The sequence below is a fragment of the Melanerpes formicivorus genome, unplaced genomic scaffold (assembly GCF_026170545.1).
Source record: "Melanerpes formicivorus ecotype bairdi unplaced genomic scaffold, bMelFor1.0.p_v2 SCAF_54, whole genome shotgun sequence".
Taxonomy (NCBI): Eukaryota; Metazoa; Chordata; class Aves; order Piciformes; family Picidae; genus Melanerpes; species Melanerpes formicivorus.
In genome coordinates this window covers 560,672-583,252 of record NW_027142406.1, presented here as the reverse complement: position 1 = coordinate 583,252, position 22,581 = coordinate 560,672, and the positions used below count along the sequence as shown (strand labels likewise).

The 22,581-nt window shown below is 38.4% G+C and overlaps 1 protein-coding gene across 5 annotated transcripts in view; it reads right to left on the bottom strand.

Moving 5' to 3' along the window:
• The window catches only part of SRPK2 (SRSF protein kinase 2), a 152,113-nt gene that overhangs the window by 18,654 nt on the left and 110,878 nt on the right, over positions 1-22,581 (bottom strand). For all 5 annotated transcript variants that reach the window (XM_068160889.1, XM_068160893.1, XM_068160892.1 and 2 more), the window contains 8 exons: positions 18,257-18,365; positions 17,661-17,748; positions 17,318-17,405; positions 12,305-12,411; positions 7,334-7,499; positions 5,316-5,341; positions 3,741-3,987; positions 2,314-2,802 (listed from right to left, as the gene is read on the bottom strand). In XM_068160889.1, the coding sequence (XP_068016990.1) occupies positions 2,314-2,802; positions 3,741-3,987; positions 5,316-5,341; positions 7,334-7,499; positions 12,305-12,411; positions 17,318-17,405; positions 17,661-17,748; positions 18,257-18,365 (1,320 nt within the window). The remainder of the gene's footprint in view (positions 1-2,313; positions 2,803-3,740; positions 3,988-5,315; positions 5,342-7,333; positions 7,500-12,304; positions 12,412-17,317; positions 17,406-17,660; positions 17,749-18,256; positions 18,366-22,581) is intronic.

The window sequence follows — 22,581 nt, the reverse complement described above, 5'->3', positions numbered from 1 at the left end:
ATACTAGCAAGGAGTCTGGTTGAAGCAGTGAAGGCTGAGGGAGGCCTTGGCTGTAGCAATTATGAGATGGTGGAGTTCAGGATCTTGTGTGGTAGAAACAGAATATCAAGCAGGATCACAACCTTGGACTGCAGCAGGGCCAACTTTGGTCTTGTCAAGCAATTGCTAACCGAAATCTCATGGGACAGGGTACTAGAATCAAAGGGGGCCAAGACATTTGGTTAATATTCAAGGACCCCTTTTTCCTAGCTCAATATCAGAGCATTCCAACAAGTAGGAAATTGAGAAAGGGAGCCAGTGACCTGCACAGTTAAATAGGGAACTGCTGAACAAACTCAAGTGGAAGAAAAGAGTCTACAGATCATGGAAGAAGCAGCTGGCCACGTGGGAGGAGTATAAGACTGTTGTCAGAGGATATATGGAGGCAACTAGGAAAGCTAAGACCTCCTTGGAATTCAACCTTGCAAGGGAGGTCAAGGGCAACAGAAAGGGCTTCTTCAAATACACTGCAAGAAAAACTAACACTAGAGGCCAGTCATGGCAGACAGGAGAGGTTCCTGGAGACTGGAGGAAGGAAAACGTCACTACAATCTTCAAAAAGGGTAAGAAGGTAGCTACAGACTAGTCAGCCTCACTTCCATCCCCAGAAAAGTAATAGAACAACTTATCCTTGGTGCTGTCCTTAGGCATATCAAGGACAAGAGGGTCATTAGGAGCAGTCAGCATGGTTTTACCAAGGGGAAGCCATGTTTGACCAACCTGATAGCCTTTTATGTGGACATAACCAGGTGGATAGATGATGGTAGAGCAGTGGATGCAGTGATTTCAGGAAAGCATTTGACACTGTCTCCCCCAGCATCCTTGCAGCTAGACTGAGGAAGTGTGGTCTGGATGATCACGTTATAAGGTGGATGGGAACTGGTTGAAGGAAAGAAGTCAGAGTTGTGGTCAATGGGACAGAGTCTAGTTGGAGGCCTCTACTTAGTGGAGTCCCTCAGGGGTCAGTACTGGGACCAGTACTATTCAATACTTTCATCAATGACCTGGATGAGATCACAGAGTGCACTGTCAGCAGCTTCGCTGATGACACAAAACTGGGTGGCGATGCTGACACATCAGAGGGTTGTGTTGCCATTCAGCAACAGTCCAGCACAGAGACACAAAAATGATGAAAGGAGTGGAACATCTTCCTTACAAGGACAGACTTAAGGGAGCTGGGGCTCTTCAGCTTGGAGAGGAAGAGACTATGGGGTGACCACATTAATGTTTAGAAATACATAAAGGGTGAGTGCCAAGAGGATGGAGCCAGGCTCTGCTCGGTGATGCCCAACGGGTGGAAATTGAGGCATAGAAAGTTTGATGGAAACATGAGCAAAAATTTTTTCACTGTGAGGGTGAGAGAACACTGGAACAGGCTGCCCAGGGGCGTTGTGGAGTCTCCCTCTCTAGAGATACTCAAAACCCGCCTGGATGCATTCCTGTGTGATCTGGTATAGGTGGTGATCCTGCTCTGGCAGGGGGAGTTGGACTGGATGATCTTTTAAGGTCCCATTCAACCCCTAACATTCTGTGATTCTGTGAAGATTTCTAAGGTGAAATACTAAATTTAAAACAATCATAACAGAGATTTTTGTATGTGTACTAAGTATGTATGATTCAATGAGAACGATGTTCAGTGCAGAGAAAACCAAGAAGATTAAATCAGCTGGCAATGAAAAAAGGGTTCCTAGTAGTGCGCTGCAGCTGTAACTCAACCCTTGCTGTGGTTCATCTGATCTCATATGCCACCACCCTCTCCAAGCTGGGGGAGTGCTTAGTAAAGTGAGCATCTGGGGCTAGTCTGCACAGACTTCTCTGACTGCAGGGGCTGGCATATAGACAGCATCTTTTCAGTGGGTACTCTTCAGACTCAAGCACGGAGGAGGCCAGGACATTACTACGCTTGGCACCAACCCAGAAGCTAAAAATATTTATAACATTTCACCTGTAGGTTTGAAAAAAGTCAGCATCACTGAGAAGTGCTAGACCTGGTGTTTCAATCAAAGTCAAGGAAATATATAATATGATAAGAGTTCTTACCTATACTGAAAGGTCCTTTTGTGTTACTGAAAACAGTGCAAGAGCCTACCTATAGGGCTTGGTAATGAATCTTCACCAAAAGCCCCCAAACCAAATAAAATCTACATATACATGTCACTGAAACCAGATACCAATTATACATAAGGTTTAACCTCTCTACTCAACTACTTCAGATATGAGCTATGGCTCCAAGAGACTTTAAGCACACTATATACCACAGTGAGGAGCACTTACTTTTTGGCAAATCCCCAGTGCTTGAAGCTGAAACTGTTCTGCTCCTGTCGTGAGATGGGCTGCTCTCATCTCTTTCATTTACAGTTGATTCTTCAGAAACAGCAGAACCACAAGCTACAGACTCTAGAGCCCCAGAGAACACTGAAGCTGAAAATTCAGAGAACTGTGACTCAGGAATTTTATGACGTCCATTTGGCAATTCACCGTTAAACTGTTCATAGGAGCTGCTATAAGAGTAATCACTCTTTGCATTTGGCTCATCAAGATTATACTCCTCTGGATTTGGACACTCCTCTTCTTCATCATCTTCATCTTCAATTTGCTGCTCCAATAGGAATGGACCGTTCACAATATGGCCATTTGTTTTGGGGGATTCTATCCACTTAGGGTCTGTAGGGTGAGCATTGACAAGTTCCTGCTCAACATCATCATCTTTTTCAGTGTTTTCTTTCTCTGTGTCTTCTTTTTCATCCTGATCTTCTGCTTCACCTGTAAAATTTCAGTAAGCGACACATCAGAGTATACATCAATACAGCATTTTAAAACTAGCAAACCATGATTTTTAACTCCTCAGTAACTCCTTGACTTCTAACATATCTCACAAGGAAACTGTGAATAGCACTGAAAAAGGCAAAGACCTTAAAATCAGAACTAAAGGTGAATGAATAAACCGGTAACACATTGGAAAAAATAAAACATGAAAGGCTTCAGGAGAGAACAATTCAGAAGAGAAAAATGTTTGAAGGGAAGCTGTATGAATCTTGAAAGGAAGCTTTACAAATATATAACTCAATCTATGGCAGAGTCATCACAGAAGTAGAAAAATTTGCAGTAAGAACAGAACAAAACTAACCCAAATGTCAGTTTCATCAGTTAGATTTTTATCTGAATTGGAGAAAGTTGAGAAGAAAACCAGGGAAGGCAGAATGGAGCTGGGGCCTAAGAATTATGCTCCAAAAGACTAGGACAAAACAAGAATTTAAAGAAGACATCTTAAAAATTTTCCTGAAGGAGATGCAATAGATCACTAAAACAAGCACTGTAACAAGAAAGAGAGAACGCAATGATGAGTCTAACTACATTAACGTTACAAAGTACAGATTCGTCTTATTTTCCTTCCACCTTGCCAAGATACTCAGCTATACCAATTAATGTGGTGTGACCACTGACTGCTCTGTTGAATTTTCTGTCTCTCTTTTGTGACATTTGATAGCTGGGTTGCTATTGATGTTTTTCTTTGCTTCGATTGAAGGTTTGATTTTTCACTTTTAAACTCTGCATTTATGACTTTTAGCTACAAGAGAAAATGAAATTAAATCATCCAGGACGGTTTGGTGATTTTGCTTGCAGATTTTTCATGCAATGCTGCAATTAGTTTCCCTTCTCAAACTGTAAATTCAAGGTCAATAAAAGCAGCTAATACTAACCATCATCATTTCCAGGTTCTTCATCTACTACCTCTTCTATATCAGCTGATTTTAGTTTCACCTCTGCATGGTACTCCTCTTCTTGATCATTTGATGGTACAGCCGAGGTTAAATTTTCTTCTATTTTTTTCCTTTCAGCTTCTCGCTCCAGTTCTTCTATTTCCTGCAGGCGTTTTTCTAACAGCTCAGCTTGTCTCTTCTGCTTTTTCTTCATTTTTTTCTTTTTGTTTTTGGATATTTTTCCAACCTGAAATGTGAATGCAAAACTAGACAAAAACTCTACACATCCCACACTAAATTAGCTTCTAGGGGGATTACTTATGGATGGAAAACAATGGAACAAAATTACTACAGAAAATACATTGCTTTTTCTGTTTTACTTCAAATCAAGAATGATTTAGGCATATATGAAGTAAAAATGCTTTACAAATTTTACATAGTCGTACCTGTTCTTACATGGGTAGTTATTTGATACAAGGACAAAATACATCCAGAGTAAAATTCCTGTGACCTCAACTAGGCACAATAAACTTCAGCCTAGGTTAACAGATTATATTGTATGTGGAAGACAGTCTGCTATCCTATCTGCTAATTACATATAAAGTATACAGTATATCTCCCTCCATACAAAGTAGGTAATGACCAGCAAAAGTATACTGGGGAAAAAAGATACGAGAAAGCCAGAGACTGCAAATGGTAAAGGATTTTAAGCAACTCTTGTGTTGTTCAGCTACTTCCTGTGAGAGGGAAGCATTTTTATTCACTTTGGAACCAAAATGTATAAGGCACAAATAACAGGTGGCAATTACTAAACGTTTTGCATTTTAGGTAATGTAAGGATTGACAAACTCAGGTACAATAACTAGGTTATATATTTTAGCTCAATATGACTTCTATTTTTACTCTTTGATAAATTTGATTTATCAAATTTTCACTCACTATTTAGTTAGCACAGTAAAAAATTCTCATATGATTTAAAAATAAAATACAAGGAACAGAATGAAATATGGTTTCCTCAAAGGCTTATCTGTCAATCCTGTTATCTTCAAAAGAACAAAACAGTTAATTTGACAATCCTATTAACTGCCATCTATTTTGTGTGCCCATTGAAAGGATACATATTCTGTACACAGAGATGGAGAAAGCAGGCTGGACCAAAGGTATTCTTAATTATCAGAAGTTACGTGTTATATTCACATGGAAAGCAGATCTTTCAAAACTCAAAATCCCTCCCCTTTAAGGTCTGGATGTCCTTAAGCTACATACAAGACATGATATTTAGTGCATGCCCCCATTTTTGTCAGGATCTAAACACAATGGATTATTCCTTGAGATGCAAATGGCAATGCTTAGTGGTCTGTGACCCAACCATGGAACCATAAAGTCTGTGGTAGTTTCCATCAGAGAATCAGAGTGCTTAAAACATGTACAGCCAAAGACACCCTACGAAAAGTGCTCTTTGAAAGATAAAAGCTTTATTCAAAGATCTTTTAAAAAGAGTAGAGGCTACCAGCAGTCTACTAGATAATACCTACAGAAACACAGAAAACATATGAACTACATCACAATACTTACAGGCTTTTGTTGTGGAGCTGTACTCACTACAAAGAAGAAGAAAAATAAATTATATGTGTATTTTTATTAAAAGAAGTCTATAAAATGAGGAAATAGTCAAAATTATGCAAAAATAGTCTTCATTCAAGTAGTAACTTTCATTATTTTTAGCCAGATTTTTTTAGTCTTCACAAATATCTGCTGCCTGAAAACATTTAATGTCCCCATTAGTGCCTCTAGAATTGGGAGGAGCTAGCTAGCATCAATATCTGTTCACTCTGCCGTCGTTAGTGGAGAGGTAAAGGAAGTCAGAAAGGAAAGTTTGAATCAGTGAAGAGTGGACAGACACACTAAATTACTGAGAAGTTGCCAAAGATTAAATATATTAAATCAGCTGCCTAAGAAGGTATAGATAAATTTTAAATAGTACACGGAATATCAACCAAGACTATTGTGTGGCACTCGGTAGAAAAGTAAAATATTCGTTGCCTTTATTATGAAGCAAGGTAGTTTGACAGCTAGAACTGGAGGCATGAAGAAGTGCCTACAGCAAAAAGCACGCCACCATAGAAAAAGCACCTTCGCCTCCTCTTAAGCATCTCTCAGAAAGGTATCATCAATGACTATATCTGATGAGATTACTAACTGTGAAAATGCACCAGCCACGACCCCCATATAATCAAACCCAACAGAAATAAGCAAATGTGGGAGATAGAGGCACAGAGGAAGCGAGAAAGAGGCACTCAATGGGGGAGGAGAACCTCTCACAAACTTCTTCAGACACACAGGAATATGACAATTAACAAATGCAAAATAAGTAACAGAGAAGGCTGAGACTTCAGGGTTCTTTTACAGGTTCAGCTAGTGCTGCTAAGTTCAGGGGGGAAACTGCTTGTACGTCCCTGAAAGGGCGAAGTTTTCAAAAAGATTCTTGAACTTGAATATCATCACTGCTCTAAACAGAGAAATTATGCAGAACCTACTCAAACTGCTGTAAAGAAAGCTCATCTTCAGATCCTGTGTTGGAAAGGCACAGATTTAACTACAACTTATTAAGAACCAAGTGTGATAAAATCTCCATCAATATGTTCTTTATAATTTTATGTACTTTCATGTCTGGAAGCAATATAATGTCTCATGGAAAAAACTAAGTTACTTCCCACACAAATAGCATACAGTCTTTAACTATATGATTACACATTATGTAAAATTCAATGCAATATATTCACAATTTGTAAGATTTTGCTTCTTAACATCCAAAATACAATGAAATATTCATGGATTTTGACCACAGTGTTTGTTCCTGATATAGCAGGTATTTCTATTGTACCTCATAGGTTTCAATCTGTATTTTCTGACAGTATTACATAGGTATTTTAATGTTACTATTTCTCCACTGTCTGTAGCTGATGTGCTTGACTAGCAAATAAATAGCCACCATGGTACTGAAGAACACATCCTCTTGTCCTTACTGATCGCTGTGAACAGTAGTTACCTTAGTTTCTTTTAGCTAAACATCATGTACAGTTCCCAGCTAAACTCTTTGCAAGTTTAACACAAAACATTTCACATACAGTGCTAGGGAGAAGGGCTTATCATTAATTCAGACAGATACAATCAATTTCATTTTCAAAGGTGAAAAACTAAAGACTCTCAAGACTATTCATGGCCTTCTGAGCCTAAGTTATAACTGACAAGAAGAATTTCACAAGGACGCTGATGAACTTGTAGCGGAACTAGATGTGTAATTTATGCAAGACCATTAAGTATCATCAATATTAATAGATGCAAGGCTCCATTGTAGCTAAACCCCTGCCCTTAAAGCTTGTGAGGTGTGAGGAAAGTAAGTTTATACCAACATATCTTTTTCTGTATCTGGGTACTTTGAAAATTTGAACATGCAAAGCTGAGCATTTCCCTGGTAACTTCCAGTTAATAAGAATTAACTAGACGTGCATTTTCCACACGACTGTTTGAAACATTTTCATTAGACAAAATATTATTTGCACTAGTATACTGATGGAACTTCACTACTGTACCTGCTGAGCCAGAGGGAGGAGGTGCACCAGCTTTCTGCCACTCGGTAGCTTCAGCAGCCATTCTACGAACATAGGCATCATCCACACACATCAAAATGTTTTCTGGTTTTATATCCGTATGAATGATCTTGCACTTGCTGTGTAGATAATCTAGACCTTGAAGTACCTAATTACAAAATCATCATTTAAAAAAAAAAAAGATTTATTTTAATTACCCAGATTAAGCTAAATGCATTTATTACTAGTACAGAGAGATAACTCAACCAATTGCCTGCAGTCCATACATGGCCTGAGAGGATAATTTATTTGGCTCAAAGTCAGTTATTGAGACTCCTAATTGAGTAAGATGCTGACTCGATAAATAGTCCCAGTGACAGCGACCTGCTCTCAGGACTTCCATTTCCCACATACTCTTTAGTTCAACTGCACATGTGTAAAAAAAACCACAATGCATCTTCTGAAAAAAATAATACGGCCACTCAGTAAGAAGGGGCTAATCCTCACTGGCTGATTGTTTAAAAGGTACTTACTTGAAAAGAGCCACTGCAAATGCAATACATGAAGTCTGGTTTGTGAAAAACCATCTTACAATTGTAAAAAATAGCAAAAATGGCAATGTGTTGTTGAGATGAAATGCTAACTGTAGTTTTCCTTAGAATGCCAAGAGTAATTCAGCTTTCAGTATGACAAGGTGCTATAGAAGGATTTGTCTGCCTGTAGTCATCATGTATTTTTCCACTAGTCTTTCATATTCTCCGCAGGCTGAATTCTGGTAGCTCATATTAAACCTACATATCCAAAGTCTTACATGTGCATTCTGGGACATAAATTAAAACACTGCTTTTATGCAATTAAAAAAATGTCTCAGACATAGTTATGAGAAACTGTGGAAGTCAATTATTACCATTATTCAGTACAGAACAACCTAGCAGCATAACCAAGCTATCACTATTATAAATCTACATAAATATTGTAGAAAAATATCAGCAAGGGAAAAAAGCAGCACAGAAACCTAGCTGACCTCACCTAAAAGATTTTTTGAGTTTTAGAGAACATTCTACAGCAGGAAACAGGCCACCAAGACTCATGAGCTCCAGCTACACATTCATCCTGCCATTCTAATTATTTTGTGCATAAAACACCAAGTGGATGCTCTCAGGATCTTTTAAAACATGACTGACTAGGGTGAACTTTAAAAGCAAAATGTCTTGGTTCAGAATACCAGGGACAGTGACAGTGCATTAGTCCAGCACTCAGTCCTGAGCTAATACCAGATGTGGTACATCCGTTCAGCACACTAGGTAGTTCCAAGAGCAGCAGCATGCAAATGTTATTTACACTCAGCCTAACGTATCCTAGAAACACCTCAAGTGCATGGCTCTGCTTTCTCCAGTTCTGGAGCTAGACTAGAACAGCAACCATTCTGAAAAGCTTTCTTTATATGTCTCTATAAAGCTCAGCATCTATGCCAATGGGACACCTAAAAACTGCTGTGCTCTTGACAATCTACATTTTTTTTTTTCCTGCAGATCCAAAATATGCTTGATTACTTGTCAAATCAACTGAAACAACATACAGTACGTCTCAAAGAAAGAAATGTTAAGAAAGAATGGAGGGAGGGAAGAAAGAATACAGGGAGGGAAGGTAGTGGTTCAGTGACTTCAAAATTTAAGACAACACCAACAGTGTCTTCCCTCCCCAACCAGACTACAAAACATCTTACAAACTACCACTGAATGTCTGTAATTCTGAAGCCCAGAAAAAAGATTCCAGAGAACACTGAAAGACATGAACATTTAGAAGAAAGAAATATCTGTTCCACTGCAATATGCAGCAAGTGGAATTGATCAGCTAGAGTTGATCTCTCTCATTTTTCTCCCTTTTTAAGTAATAGTGTTAGGGTGACAGCTTTGTCTGAAATTTTTGGAGGAAACAGTATTTTTTAGAATCCACATCAGTTCCATGACTTACCATAAGGACCATTCTGCTAGAACTTTATAATTAGAATGACTGTTCTTAGCTGTATTAAAATGTGGATCAGATTGCTTCATCCTAAAAACATGTATAGCACTAACCCAGTAAGGAAATGTATTCTACATGGACATGCTTTGCACTAGGACAGAGAGCAGGGAAAACACTCCTAGTTTTCATTTATTTGTCCACTGAGATCAGAAAAAAACAACCCTAAACCATGAAAGAAGTAATGTATTATGACTCTGAAAAATTACAACAGAGCCTGTTACTACAATCAAAACTGTATGAGAAGGTTATATTTTTTCCCTTGTAAGGGTCAAATGGCTAGTTTCACATAAAAACTCTAATCACTTGCAGTTTCTAAATAATATAACTTCTTTTCTTTTTTCTTTTGTGGTTTTTTTTTATCATTATTCAAGGAGCCACATTATACTGACCGTTAAGCAGATTATTTACTATATTGTAATCAAAGCAAAAGTGAACATTTTCATTAACCAAATTCATGTCAGCATCAGTTTCAGAACATGAACCTCTCAAAACATTTGATGATCAGCATTTTAGAACCCAAAGTGAGCATTCCAGAATCAAAGGAGCAGACATTTCTAACCATCCCCACTGGAAAAAAAACTAAGAAGAAAAAAGAAAAAAAAGAGGGAACTGCAACAGCTAACCCTCTTCTGCAAGGTCTTCTCTTGCACAACAGTTTGTGGTTGGACTTGATGATCTTAAAGGTCTTTCCCAACCAAAAGGGTTCAGTGGTTGTATGACAGAACTATGAGAGGGGAAAAAACACTGCTTGAAACCAAGAGGAAACTTCTTATTAAGAACCTCAACTCTCAGTTGCATTTGAAAATAAACCTAATTTTGTCCCAATGCTCAACGCTACTCAAAAACACAAGAAATACTTTCCAAATCATAGCATTAAAAATTCATTTTCAAGTAAAGCATGGAATTACAGTACTTTCTAAAATGAAATGGGTTTAGAACAGTAACACCAGTATAGTAATTGAATTGTTTCCATGTGCAAGTTTCATACATAATTTTTTGTGTAGCACAGGTTCCATCTAAGTACTAGAAAGAATAAGGATCTGTATTATCAGTAATGAGATGAACAACCTGGAAGTCTTACCAATGTCGCTCTCATTAGATCAAACACTTTGTTCAAAGCTCACAAAAATTAAACCTGTTTAAATCTTCCAGGACTAACTCATTCCTCTTATTTCAGGCATGAGTGTTTGAATTACTGGGAACTCTTACCATTGCTCACATTCAAAGAGTAATTAAGCTTGCAAGATTGTGATTCAAACTCTCTCCATTTAAGACATATAATCTTGAAAGTTGTCATTTCTGACCAACTCCTATGATGCAGGTGCATAACACTGTGGAACACTGTAGACAACCTATTCCAGTGCCTGATCACATTCACTACAAAGAACTTCTTCCTAATATGTAACCAGAATTTCTCCTTTCATAACTAAAGTACATTGCTTCTTGTCCTGTCTCTGTGCATCGGCAAGTCTGGCTCCATTTTCTCTGTCCTGAATAGATCAAAAGTTCCCATTAGCCTTTTCTTCTTACAAACAAGCCAACCTCTCTTCCTAAGACTTCCCATAACATCATATGCTGCAGCTTCCTCACTGGACTCACTTCAGTAAGTCAGTGTCTCACACATGAAGCCCAAAAAACTGTACAGACTCTGAAGTACTGAAACAGAGCCCTTGTACTGCTCTCCACATTCTTGCTACTACATGGTTAGCATTTGTAACCACAGAAGCACATGTTCACTTTGACTCGTGTTACGTTCGTTCTACTAGAAGCCCTCATACCAAAGCTACCATTCATCTTCACATTTTCAACTAGTTCTTTGGTATTTGTATTCAGTCCAGCAAGGTGCACCTCCAAGCTGTCTTGCTTGTTGAGACACAGCAGTAGACTGAGCTGAGAAGTAGTCCTCAACACACTCAGAAATTTCTTTGACTGCATGTGTCCCACCAGAGCAGGTATTAAGGTGGTTAAAAGTATGCCATAAGAACCAGTTCATTCCAGTTGTCTAAAGAAGGTGCTTCTCATCTACTTCAGCATCACATAGCAGATACATATCATGATGTCACCTTTGGTGGGCTCCCCTCTTGACTGAATCATTCCAGAGCAGAAACTCAAACATTTAAGCTCAACTGTTTTCTGGACATCTTTTCTAAAGTGCCCTTATCAGGCTACTTCTCTTTAGGCATGCATGTGAGCTACCCAAGCACACCTCTGCACTCACAATGAAGTCACCTCTGTGACTACATAGAGATTTCGAATTCCTACTCCTTGTTCCACATGCTGCATGCATAAGCCATTCAAATCAGGTCCCCCAGAGAAGTACTGAGAGCCTGCTCCATAAATTCTGCTTTTCAAGGCCCCTATCCTTGCCAAATTAATTCATTGTTTTCATTTTAATTGCACAGATATTATATGCAAAATCATAGAAAGATGTATGATTTTTTCCTTACTGAGACACTGTTTCTCCTTCAGATCACATCTTAGTGATTTTATTTCCATAGTACAGTAAAAGAACAGATCATGGAAGAACGTGTCCCAGTGAAACACTCTGACCTGTTTCATCTTCTCAACTGATTCTATAAAAATCTTACAGTAGATAGCAACTTTTCAAAGAACAGTTTTTTCCTTCAGAACCTATTTTTCAGAGAGATATAAATTGTTCAATTATGTAACATTATTTCCCACTGTTCTTATGTTTTATTTTCCAAAAGATTTTGTTAAGAAGCACAGCATGTCAACTAGAACTGCAACTGAATAGCAGTATCTTTACATCTATGAAAAAGGTTCAACGCTTCAACTTTTTGTTTCCCAAAACAGTTTAGAAGAGATGACCAAGAAAATTACCTTATCTCAGATATTCATTAGTAAGAGCTCAGCTGAGATATCATCATTCCATCCTTCAAACTGCTAACAATGCTGGAAAAAACTGGTTATACCATTAACAAAACTTACCTGTCGAATTATACTTTTTACACAATGGATGGGAAGGCCTTGATAATTAGACTTGATGATCCATTTTAGGAGATGATGTCCAAGTACTTCAAAAACCATACAGACATCTGGGATTTAATTAAGGATAATTTCCAAATAAACTTGTTGATGAGATCAACACAAGCATTTGTTTCCACACTGGCTAAAGCAATCATCACCCTGTTTAGAGGGAAAACACTTCCCCCATACACCACCAGACCACGGTGTATGCTCAGTGCTCTATTTCAATTATCCGTAATACATACATGAGCAGCATCCAAATGTAGAACAAATTAAAAAAATTTAATTATGCACATTTTGCCAGTTATTTCTACATTAGGGTAAACTATGAAAGAGGTAACTGTAAAAAAAACCAAAAACTAAGTCATTTTTGTTTTCTTTGCAATAGTTGGGAGTACTGATCTGCCCTATTATCGCTGGTTTCTAAACAAATGTAAATTGTATTAATAGAAGGCTTTAACAACAGAAGTATGCAGCAACAGTTTTACAGAAAATCAACCACACTAAACACCTTTTTGATTAGGCTCAGTTAAGCATCACTTAACAACAAAGACTACAGTATTAAGAGAATGGATCTCTTGCCACATACAATTACAACTGTGGAGAATAACAGCAATCATCAAAGAACTCAGGAACAAAGAAAATGCACAATTCAGAAGCCGTAAGTAAACGTCACTACTGGGGCCTACATTTGGGTCACAACAACCCCATGCAATGCTACTAGGCTTGGGGAAAGAAGCGTCTGGAAGTGTCTCAACCCACTACAGCTGCCCAGCAGAAAAGGACCTGGAAGCGCTGTTTGACAGCAATGTGAGCATGAGCCAGCAATGTGTTCAGGTGGCCAAGAAGGCCAACAGCATCCTGGCCTGTATCAGGAATAATGTGGCCAGCAGAAGTAGGGAAGCGACTGGGCCCCTGTACTTGGCACTGGTGAAGCTGCCTCAAATACAGTGCTCAGTGCTGGGCTCCTCACTCCCCCAAGGAGGACGCCGAGTTGCTGTAGTGTGTCCAGAGAAAGGCAACAAAGATGGTGAAGGGCCTGTACACAAATCATCTTAGGAAAAGCTGAGGGCACTGGGATTGTTTAGTTTGAAGAGGTGGCTGAGGGGAGACCTCACTGCTCTCTACAACTACTTAAAAGAAGGTTATAGTGAGGTAGAGGTCAGTCTCTTGTTCCTAGTATCAAGTGACAGAACAAGAGAAAATGGCCTCAGGTTGTGACAGGAAACATTTAGATTGGCTATTAGTGAAAAAAATGTTCATTGAAAGAGTGGTCAGGCATTGGAACATGCTGCCGAGAGGCTTGGTGAAGTCACTGTCCCCGGAGGCATTCCAAAAACATGTGGACATAGTACTTCAGGACATGGTTTAATGGCCATAGTGGTGTTAGGTTGATGGTTGGACTTGATGATCTTAGAGGCCTTTTCCAACTGAAATAATTCTATGGTTCTGTGCACGCCACCAACAGAGGTCAGTAGGAGATACAAGAAGAGTATTAGATAAAAATATGTTGTAGGAACTTGCAGTGACTTGTGGTTTGAGAGTTTCCTGATTTAGAGATTCTACACTTAATGAATCAAGGTAGGTTATTTTTCTATTAAGAAAATATTCAAATATTCAAACTAAGCATTCCAGCAAGAAATTGTATCATTTGACTATACTGAGTTAATCCTTAGATGGGTTGGGAATGACCTTAATATCCCCAGAAATCAAAGAGAACATTAAAATCTTAAATAAGTGATTCTCTAACTTTGCAAAGAATAACATAATACAAACCGCAGAAAATTAATTGGCAAATGGTGAAGGAAAATCTCAATGATGAAATCAGATTGTATCTCAGAACTAGGAAGGGAAGCAATTTTACCTATTCTGTAAGTTTTATCACCTAGAACTTGCCAGTGACGTTAGAGCCAATTAAATTGTGTCAAAATGAGACTTACCTATCAGGCTATCAACTACATTTTTCTCAAGTACTTACCTCTATGCCAAAACTAACTGAAATTTTAAAATCTATATCCTCTGTTAGATCAAACTTTAAAGATCTCAAGAGTGGTCAAATAAAACAGGTCTCAAGCCTAGTTAAAGCACTTTGTGAAGAAGTGTAACATAAAAGCATGTGCAGGAGATGGGGTTTTTCAGTCTGGAGAAGGGGAGGCTGAGGGGAGACCTACAACTAGCTGAAGGGAGGTTGGAGCGAGGAGGGGGCGGCCTCTTTTCCTTGGTGGCAAGTGACAGGAGTAGAGGAAATGGTTTCACTGAGAGGGTTCTTAAACACTGGAATGGTCTGCCCGGAGCAGTGCTGGAGTCACCATCCCTGGAGGTGTTTAAGCAGCATGTGGACCTGGTGCTTAGGGACATGGTTCAGCTGTCAACCCTTCAGTCAAAGGTTGGACTGGATGATCTTGGAGGTCTCTTCTGTTTCTGTGATTCTGATTGCTGCTACCTGTTTGTCTCCCTTTATGTTCTTTAATTCCTATAACAGAGGAGACAGAGAATAGTCATTTCCCAATCTTATTAGTAAGCCTACTCAGATTATTATAAAAATCTGTTCAATTCAGAAGAGAAAACAGTCTTTGCTACTTTACCACGCAAACATCCAATGAACTGAAGTCACTAATAAAGCAAACAGCAGGAAAAGGATACACACAGCACCTGAAGTTCTGCAGGGCATGTTATCTTAGCCCATGCAATGAAACTGTAATGCTACAGCAACACTGCAACATTCAGAAATTAAATTTAGAACACCCACCCACAACACTTCAGACCACTGCTGCTGCAGACTTCCCAATGCACATTCCTGCCATTTCTTGTGCTTACAGAAGTGCTAAGCATTGCCAGTAACCAGAGGGAAAAAAAAACAGGATATAGGGAACTAAATAGCTGAGAGGCAAGGGCACTGAGAAGGAAGAAGCGAAGAGGAATGGCAGAGGCAGACAAAGACAGGGAAGGCCACAGGAAAGAGAACTGATGTCTACCCAAACAAAAAGAAAAGATTGTAACATTTTTCTGGAAGGACTTGAACAAACTCATGCTCAGTTCGGCGGGGACAACTGGGATGAGGAGAAGACATACGGGTGGCTCAGTGTTTGGAGTAGGTATGAAAAATTGACTTTGTCTGATTTACTACCCTGACCTGAAACACCTTAACTGTAAACCAGATTGCCCAAAACAAAAACTTTGGGAAAAGCGGTGCATTACATTTTAGGAAGCCAGCCTTGTAAGTCCCTGGATCCTCTTACAGGACCGACATCCTGACAAAGTCCTCCAGAAAAAATAAACCTAAAGCCCACCCAGCAAATACGCCTCTTCAAAGCAGTTTGGAGAATGTCAGAAAGAGGGAAACTGAGCAGAGCTGCAAGAATGAGAGCAAATATTAACCATCTGACCGGCTAAAGTATTTAAAATTGTTCTTTCTTGACTAAAGACCTGTAAGTATTTATCTGTCTACAAACACACATTATAGGACCATTTAGAAATCTGGTGAGGGTTAAAAACCAGTTAAGCTAAATGAAATAAGGCTCTGGTACCAACACAGAAGAACATTTCTGGATTGGCAGCATGTCAGCTCTATGGCATTTAATTAACACTATCTATTCTTTGGAGACAAATTACTATAACATCACATATATTACTCTTGTACTATTATAGTTACGGTATAAACACATTATAGGATGCTTCCTTCTTTATTTTTCTCTCGTCCCTCCAAACAAACACTATGGTATTATCTCAATCTTTTATTTGGAAAAAAAAAAAGCTACACTCAAATAAACATTTATTAAGGCTCTAATAAATTCCCAGTGCAGACAAACATAACAATCTACACTTATTGAAAACAAAGTACAAAAGTTTAGGAATTATTTCCTGAAAAAAAATCCTAACTGCAATCTTTTTTAAATGTGCAAGTAGCTAAAAAACTGCCAGTCTCATGTAGCATAGCACACTGTTAAAATCCCTCCATATATAAACACTGAAAACAGCTCCCAGCACAAAGATTACTGTTTTCAGACAAACGGTGCAGGCCAGTGGCTCTGCACATTCTCAGCTCTGTGCCACGTGACTCTTGACAAGTTTCCCTGTTTGGAAGCTCCATGCCATATTGTTGTATCAGCCATCCAAACAACTCATCCCCCTTTCTTCTACCCTGCTTTTAATATTTAAATACAGTCCATAACCAAACCCAATAATCAATCCTCTATGAAGCAATTTACAGTCAATTTTTAGTGTTTAGTGACTTACCCAAAGGACACTGGAAACAGCAGGCCATAGAAAAACTCTCACATTACTGTATTTGTCTCAACCTCTTCAACTCAGTAATGCCATGCCATGCCATTTAATAACCAGAAACAAATAGCAGCAAAACATTAACATCCATCACCTACCAAACTGCCTCAACCAAAGATTTTTATTCCCTAGCGGATAAAAAGAAGTGGATCAAATAACCAATGCAATCAAATAAGGACTGCTCCAATAACGAATGCAACTCACAATGCACAACAGTTCACAAGAAAAGTCAAAGGATAAGACACTTGGCCAGCATATTGTCACTGGCGGTTAGGACTTTGACAGTCTTCCAGCTTAATTTAAATTGGAGTCGAGTATTGGCTCATCCCCTCTACCTGTACCTTTCTGAACAATGTACTTCTCAGTAATGCATGAACAATTTGCCTCCACATTTGGTTGCATGGTTTAGCGCTTGGGTGGTGTTGGATGATAGGTTGGACGCGATGATCTTGAAGGTCTCTTCCAACCTGGTTTATTCTATTCTATTCTATTCACATAAAACAATTTCTGCCCTGCCAGAGGTTTCAACATGAAGGTACAACTGAAGTAGACTAAATCAGTATCATATGTACAGTTTTAATCTGCTAATACTTAAGGTAAGTCTAACCAAAATAAAGAAAGAGGCCAGAGTTAAACACTACTTCATCTCAATCGATAGGTTTTAACGAAGACGCCGGGTTTTTAAAAGGATACGAATTCCATTCATTCCAGAAATTTTGAAGTCATCAATTAGCTGTACAACCATATCCTTGTTGGGATCATTAGGGTCACTTTCACGAACCTAAACCAAGAATGTAAACACTGACATTTTAGGGAAAGATTCATTTTAAAGTGCTAACTGGTCAGCTTTTCAGAGGAAGTTAATCATGTTTTGGAGCTTTCAGTACCATGGCCAAGCCAATTATTTGGGGGGGCAGGGGAGGGGAAGGACAAAAACTTTAGAATTAGTAATTTGGCAGCTTTTTTTTTTTTTTTTTAAAGTCATTGTAACTGTTACTATTGCCACTGAGCACTGCATTGCATGAGTGATACTTACACATTTGAGCAACTTTATTTCATCCAAGGCTGTCTCCGTATAATGCTGAGCACTTTTTACAACTTTCATTGCAACAAACCTTTTTCCCCTTGAAAAGAACAAAAAGATTTTCAACACACACTCTGAGCTAAAAGGGATTTATTTTGAGTGTTGGGAAATATTACACAGAACATTTCATCATCTAATGTATTTTGACAGAGAACACATATTACACCTAAAACCCAACTTTTAACAGTCTGCTCTCTTAAAGACAGTAGTACTGAGACAATATATTCAAAAGAGAAATTTGGTTACACATTTTATCATTCAATCAAGATACAATATTTCATTAAACTGAAATAAAAGCATTAGCTTAATCTCACGTGTTGAAGACAACATGCAATTTCATTAAGTTAATTTGTAGAAGAAAATAGACTTACACTTATTTTGAGGGCTTTTATAAACTACACCCTTAACCAAGAGCAAAATAAGACTCCAGGCATCTTTCTGCATAAAGATAACATTCACATAACTTTACCATGCACATGAAACAAAAGTTACTGCAAGCAAAATAATGTAGTAAGAAAAGAATTAATGGAAACAAATAGTTTTCTTACTGCATATCCCAGCATAGCCAAACTGTAGAGAAGTGTCCCCATCCTAACTTTCTGATAACATGATACCGGCCATTGAAAAGATCACCAATTTTCACTGGGTGATAGCCTCCTTTAGGGGGGGGGAAGGAGAAAAGAAAAGAAAAAAAAAAAGATCAGGAAAACCAGTAATCCCAAGGCTTTCGAATAATTCTTGTACTGTATACTCTCCTCTTCAAATTGTCCTGTACTATAAATAAAAAATCTAAAGAAAAATTTACTGTAATGTTTAAAATTCTGCCTTATATGGCCTGGAGGGGAAAACCAAAACATAATGTCCTGTAACTACTGTAGAGTTTATTCAACTTTCTTTCTTATGGCTTTTATTAGTGGCAGTATTACCATCTGTTCTCTATTTCCCCAGGCTTATTTTATTCCACTTCACAGAGAGTGAAGGAAAGATTTATATTATTTATCATATTTGAAGCGTCTCCAGTCAACATATTTTGGATGATTGCAGAATCTCAACAGAGATTGTTTTATTTCCCATTCACTTTCTACTAATAAAGGCAGCAATTAAATACTTACTGGGAAAATGTTAACAACAATGCAGACTTTATTGATGCATTTCTGCTTGGTTCCTGCCCATAGCAGCAGTGCATTTGTCTCATGTCTGAGGTTTTTACAGCAAGGAAGAAGAGAGAGCAGGCTACTACAAGCTTTATCTGAACTGCTTTTTAATTACCGAAGTCTGGGGTGCTAACTTAAACCACTACACAGGTTGTCAAAAGCCCCATTAGGCTTCTGAAATCCCCTGAAAATCTTCTTAGAACTGGTGCCCAGTTAAGAAAAAAATGTAAACACGGGAACTTCACTCTTATCTCCTTTTTATCTGCTGAACAATGACATCAGATCTGGACATATTTATATCCCTCCTTTGCTAATAACATCTTTTGCCTTAACGAAGTTCAAGAGTTTATTTGTAAACTTTCTTCCAATGTTTCCAGAGCAGCTTAATAAATTTAGCAGAACTGTAAGACAAAACTATGAAAATTACATATTCAACAAAGAGCTGAAATCAAATCATGTGTCACTTCAGATAATGTAAGCTTTCATGTGTTTAGATTAAGGTGTAACTTCAAGAGCAGTAGACAGCAGATGCTGATTTGCTCATGGCATCAATCAAAAAGATCAACCCACCTGGATGCATTCCTCTGCAGACTACCCTAAGTGATCCTGCTTTGGCAGGAGGGTTGGACCCAATGATCTCGATGTTCCTTCCAACCTCTAATATACTGTGATACTGTGAAAAGCTGACCCATTTGTCATGCTTGCAGCTGCCCAGGCTCCTGCACGTAACCCACTGGAAGGGACTCAAATAGCTCAAGCCACAGTACCAGGGAAGCAGCACCCTCAAGTATTAGTCTCAGAAAGGAGTGATCTGACCCAAGTGACAGCAGCAAGTCCAGATGGGTGGCCAAAGCCTTTGCTATATACAGTAATTACTTCACACACATCCCTGTCCACCTGTCTCCCAGTTTATACCACTACACAGGGATGCGTATGTTTAGCAGGCACAGGAGTCTGAAGTGCGTAAGTGGCACATTCAGACACAGGGAGCAGTCTCAGCTTCCTCAGCCTAGCAGTAAGATGTTGGAAGTTTCATCTTGTTCATGAAGATTTTGAACAAATCTAAGACCACTGAGATGAGAGAACAACCTTTAAACCTTTCACTTGGGAGAATGATCTACTTACCAACACACAGTATTCATTTCACAAATCATTAGCTATACAGGCAGCAACATTTTCAGTTAAAAAAGGGAAAAGAAAGCCCTAGTAGTACAGGGCTTTACAGGGCTGGAACACCTCTTGTATAAAGGCTGTGACAGATGGAGTTGTTTAGCCTGGAGAAGGCTGCCAGGAGACCTTAATGCAGCCCTTCAATACTTAAGCATGGCCCATTGTGAGAGGACAAGGACTAATGGTTTTAAATGAAGAGAGGTTAGATTTAGACAGGATAAGGAAGAAATTGTTTACAGACAGTGTTGAAACACTGGAACAGGTTGTCCAGATAGAAGATATAAGCCCCATCCCTGGAAACACTTAAGGTCAGGTTGGACAAAGCTCTGAAATTTTATTTATTTATTTATTTATTTATTTATAGATGTCCCTGGTCACTGCCCGGAAGTTGGACTATATGTCATTTAAAGGCTCCTTCCAACTCAAAGCATTCTGAATCTATGATTACAGGAGGACCAAGACATACAGACCCAACCTAGGACTAAGCCCCAGAATTTCCCCTCAGGAAATTCCCTCCCCACCATCACTGGGAAGGAAATCTTCACGAAAACTTGCCAGGACAACTCACCCAGCAGAAAACAGAAAAACAGATCCCTTCTGGAATGCTTGACTGGATTTATACTCCAGGACAGGAAGGAGGACTCAGGCTTACTGAGGGTAAGCATTAATTATTTTGCTGTCGACTTCATTTACAAAAAGAAACTGTATCGGCCGCATACGAAGCTCAAGTCTATTGCATATACAAATCCCTACTGATAGAAATGTTAAAAACAAGCCTAAAATTTGTCTATTTAACTATCCTTGCAAGAACAGCAGATGGAAGTATTTTAAAACATGAATCAATACAGTAATATTTTAAGACGGCTATTGCCTGCTTTAGAACAATGATGACAAAAATTACTCTTTGGTAAGATGAAGTGATGGATGTGGCTGGAAGGGTTAAAAGAACATTCAGCAATTCTATCTTTCTGTTACCGAGAAGGCTTGCATTTGTGAAATGATTCTAGTCTGACAACCTGACAGAGAGAATTACGTAACAAATTTCCACATAATTCACCATCACAGTATTGCTTCTTCCAATCTGAGTTTTGCCCTGCATGTATCATCGCATTAAACCAAATAAGTTGTTCTCTGTATAACCATTATTCCTTTGCAAACAGATAGAATTTTACAAACCCTAAAGTATTTAAGTCCTATTTTTAACATTTCTCTATGGTTTGCAACCACTTCAAAATTCAACAATACAAATGGTTCTGGGATGGTTTTGTAACTTTTCCTAGATATCTAGTCCTTTTAAATTAGTCCTCAACAGTTATATAGCTTCAAATGTATATGAAAACACTCAGAATTCATGCAGCTTTTTCCATTGCTGAAAGGGTGTAAGTGGGACTTTGAATACCTAAAACAACATCCAGAAGTAACTTTTTTTCTTCACTAAACAAAATATTTGCTTTTTTAACATCTTAATGGCACAGCACTCACAGAAGAATTTAAATACAGGTAAACATGTTTCAAAACATAGTTTAGGTAAACAAGCACCTTATAAAGTCTGCCTGGCTGCAGATAGCCTATGGCATGCTTGTGCTTCAAAAGGTCAAAATAATAGACAACTTGAACAGGTGTGGATTTGGGGTTGGGTTTTTGTTTGGTTTTGTTTTTTCTTTTTCTTTCTCCCCATCTCTGATAAGAGAGAGAATAGAGGAAATCAAAGACACCGAGGTTAAACTTAGCAGTTGCTAAGTTACTTTAGTAAAATCTTTGTATTGCAAGAATACCAATACTATATATGTAAAAGCCACGTTATTTTGGTCCCCATGGCCCTGTCACAACTAATTATAGCAATACACCAGCATACGCTACATACACCACCAGCAGCAGCATATTCTCCAAGTTGATGTGCTTCACAAAACACTTTCTCCTGTCCTAAGCCACAAGAAGACACAAAGCATTTCTAAATCTTAACAAGAAGAAAGTTAACAAAGTTAACAGGCTGAGAAAAATGATGGACTTTTGGGAAAACAACACCAGTATTTGAGAATCTACAACGTGTAAATGAAACCACTGATAACGTACAAAAAAAACCCTCTTGTGCTATTTTGCTGCAGCACACAGGGAAAAAAGAAGTCTCTCTCACAGCCAGCTAGCTAGCTACATGCACTCAAGAAAGAGGGTCAGAAAAATGAAATCATTATTCCTAAAAGTTTCCTGAATGTATGGGTAATTGTGGTTAGCTAGTTCTGTGTTTGTATAGGGAATTACTCCCTTTGTGAACTGGATGAATGGGAGACATCTCCAGGGGGCAAAGATGATGATCAGAGAAGCAAAGAATTTCAATTAATCCATGAAACACCATGCTCTTGATAAAAATCTCCAAGTGTTTCAAGACTTTTCAAGGAGGAAAACCTAGTTTCACTGTCTAAGCAGCCTTTCAAAAATTACGTAGTTGGACATTAGTTATTTTCATTCTTTAAGCAAATAAAGATTTTAAAAGCATTTAATGTAAATTCAGTGACACCAACAGATTTAAAAAGGCCTTGGAGGAAGCTGCC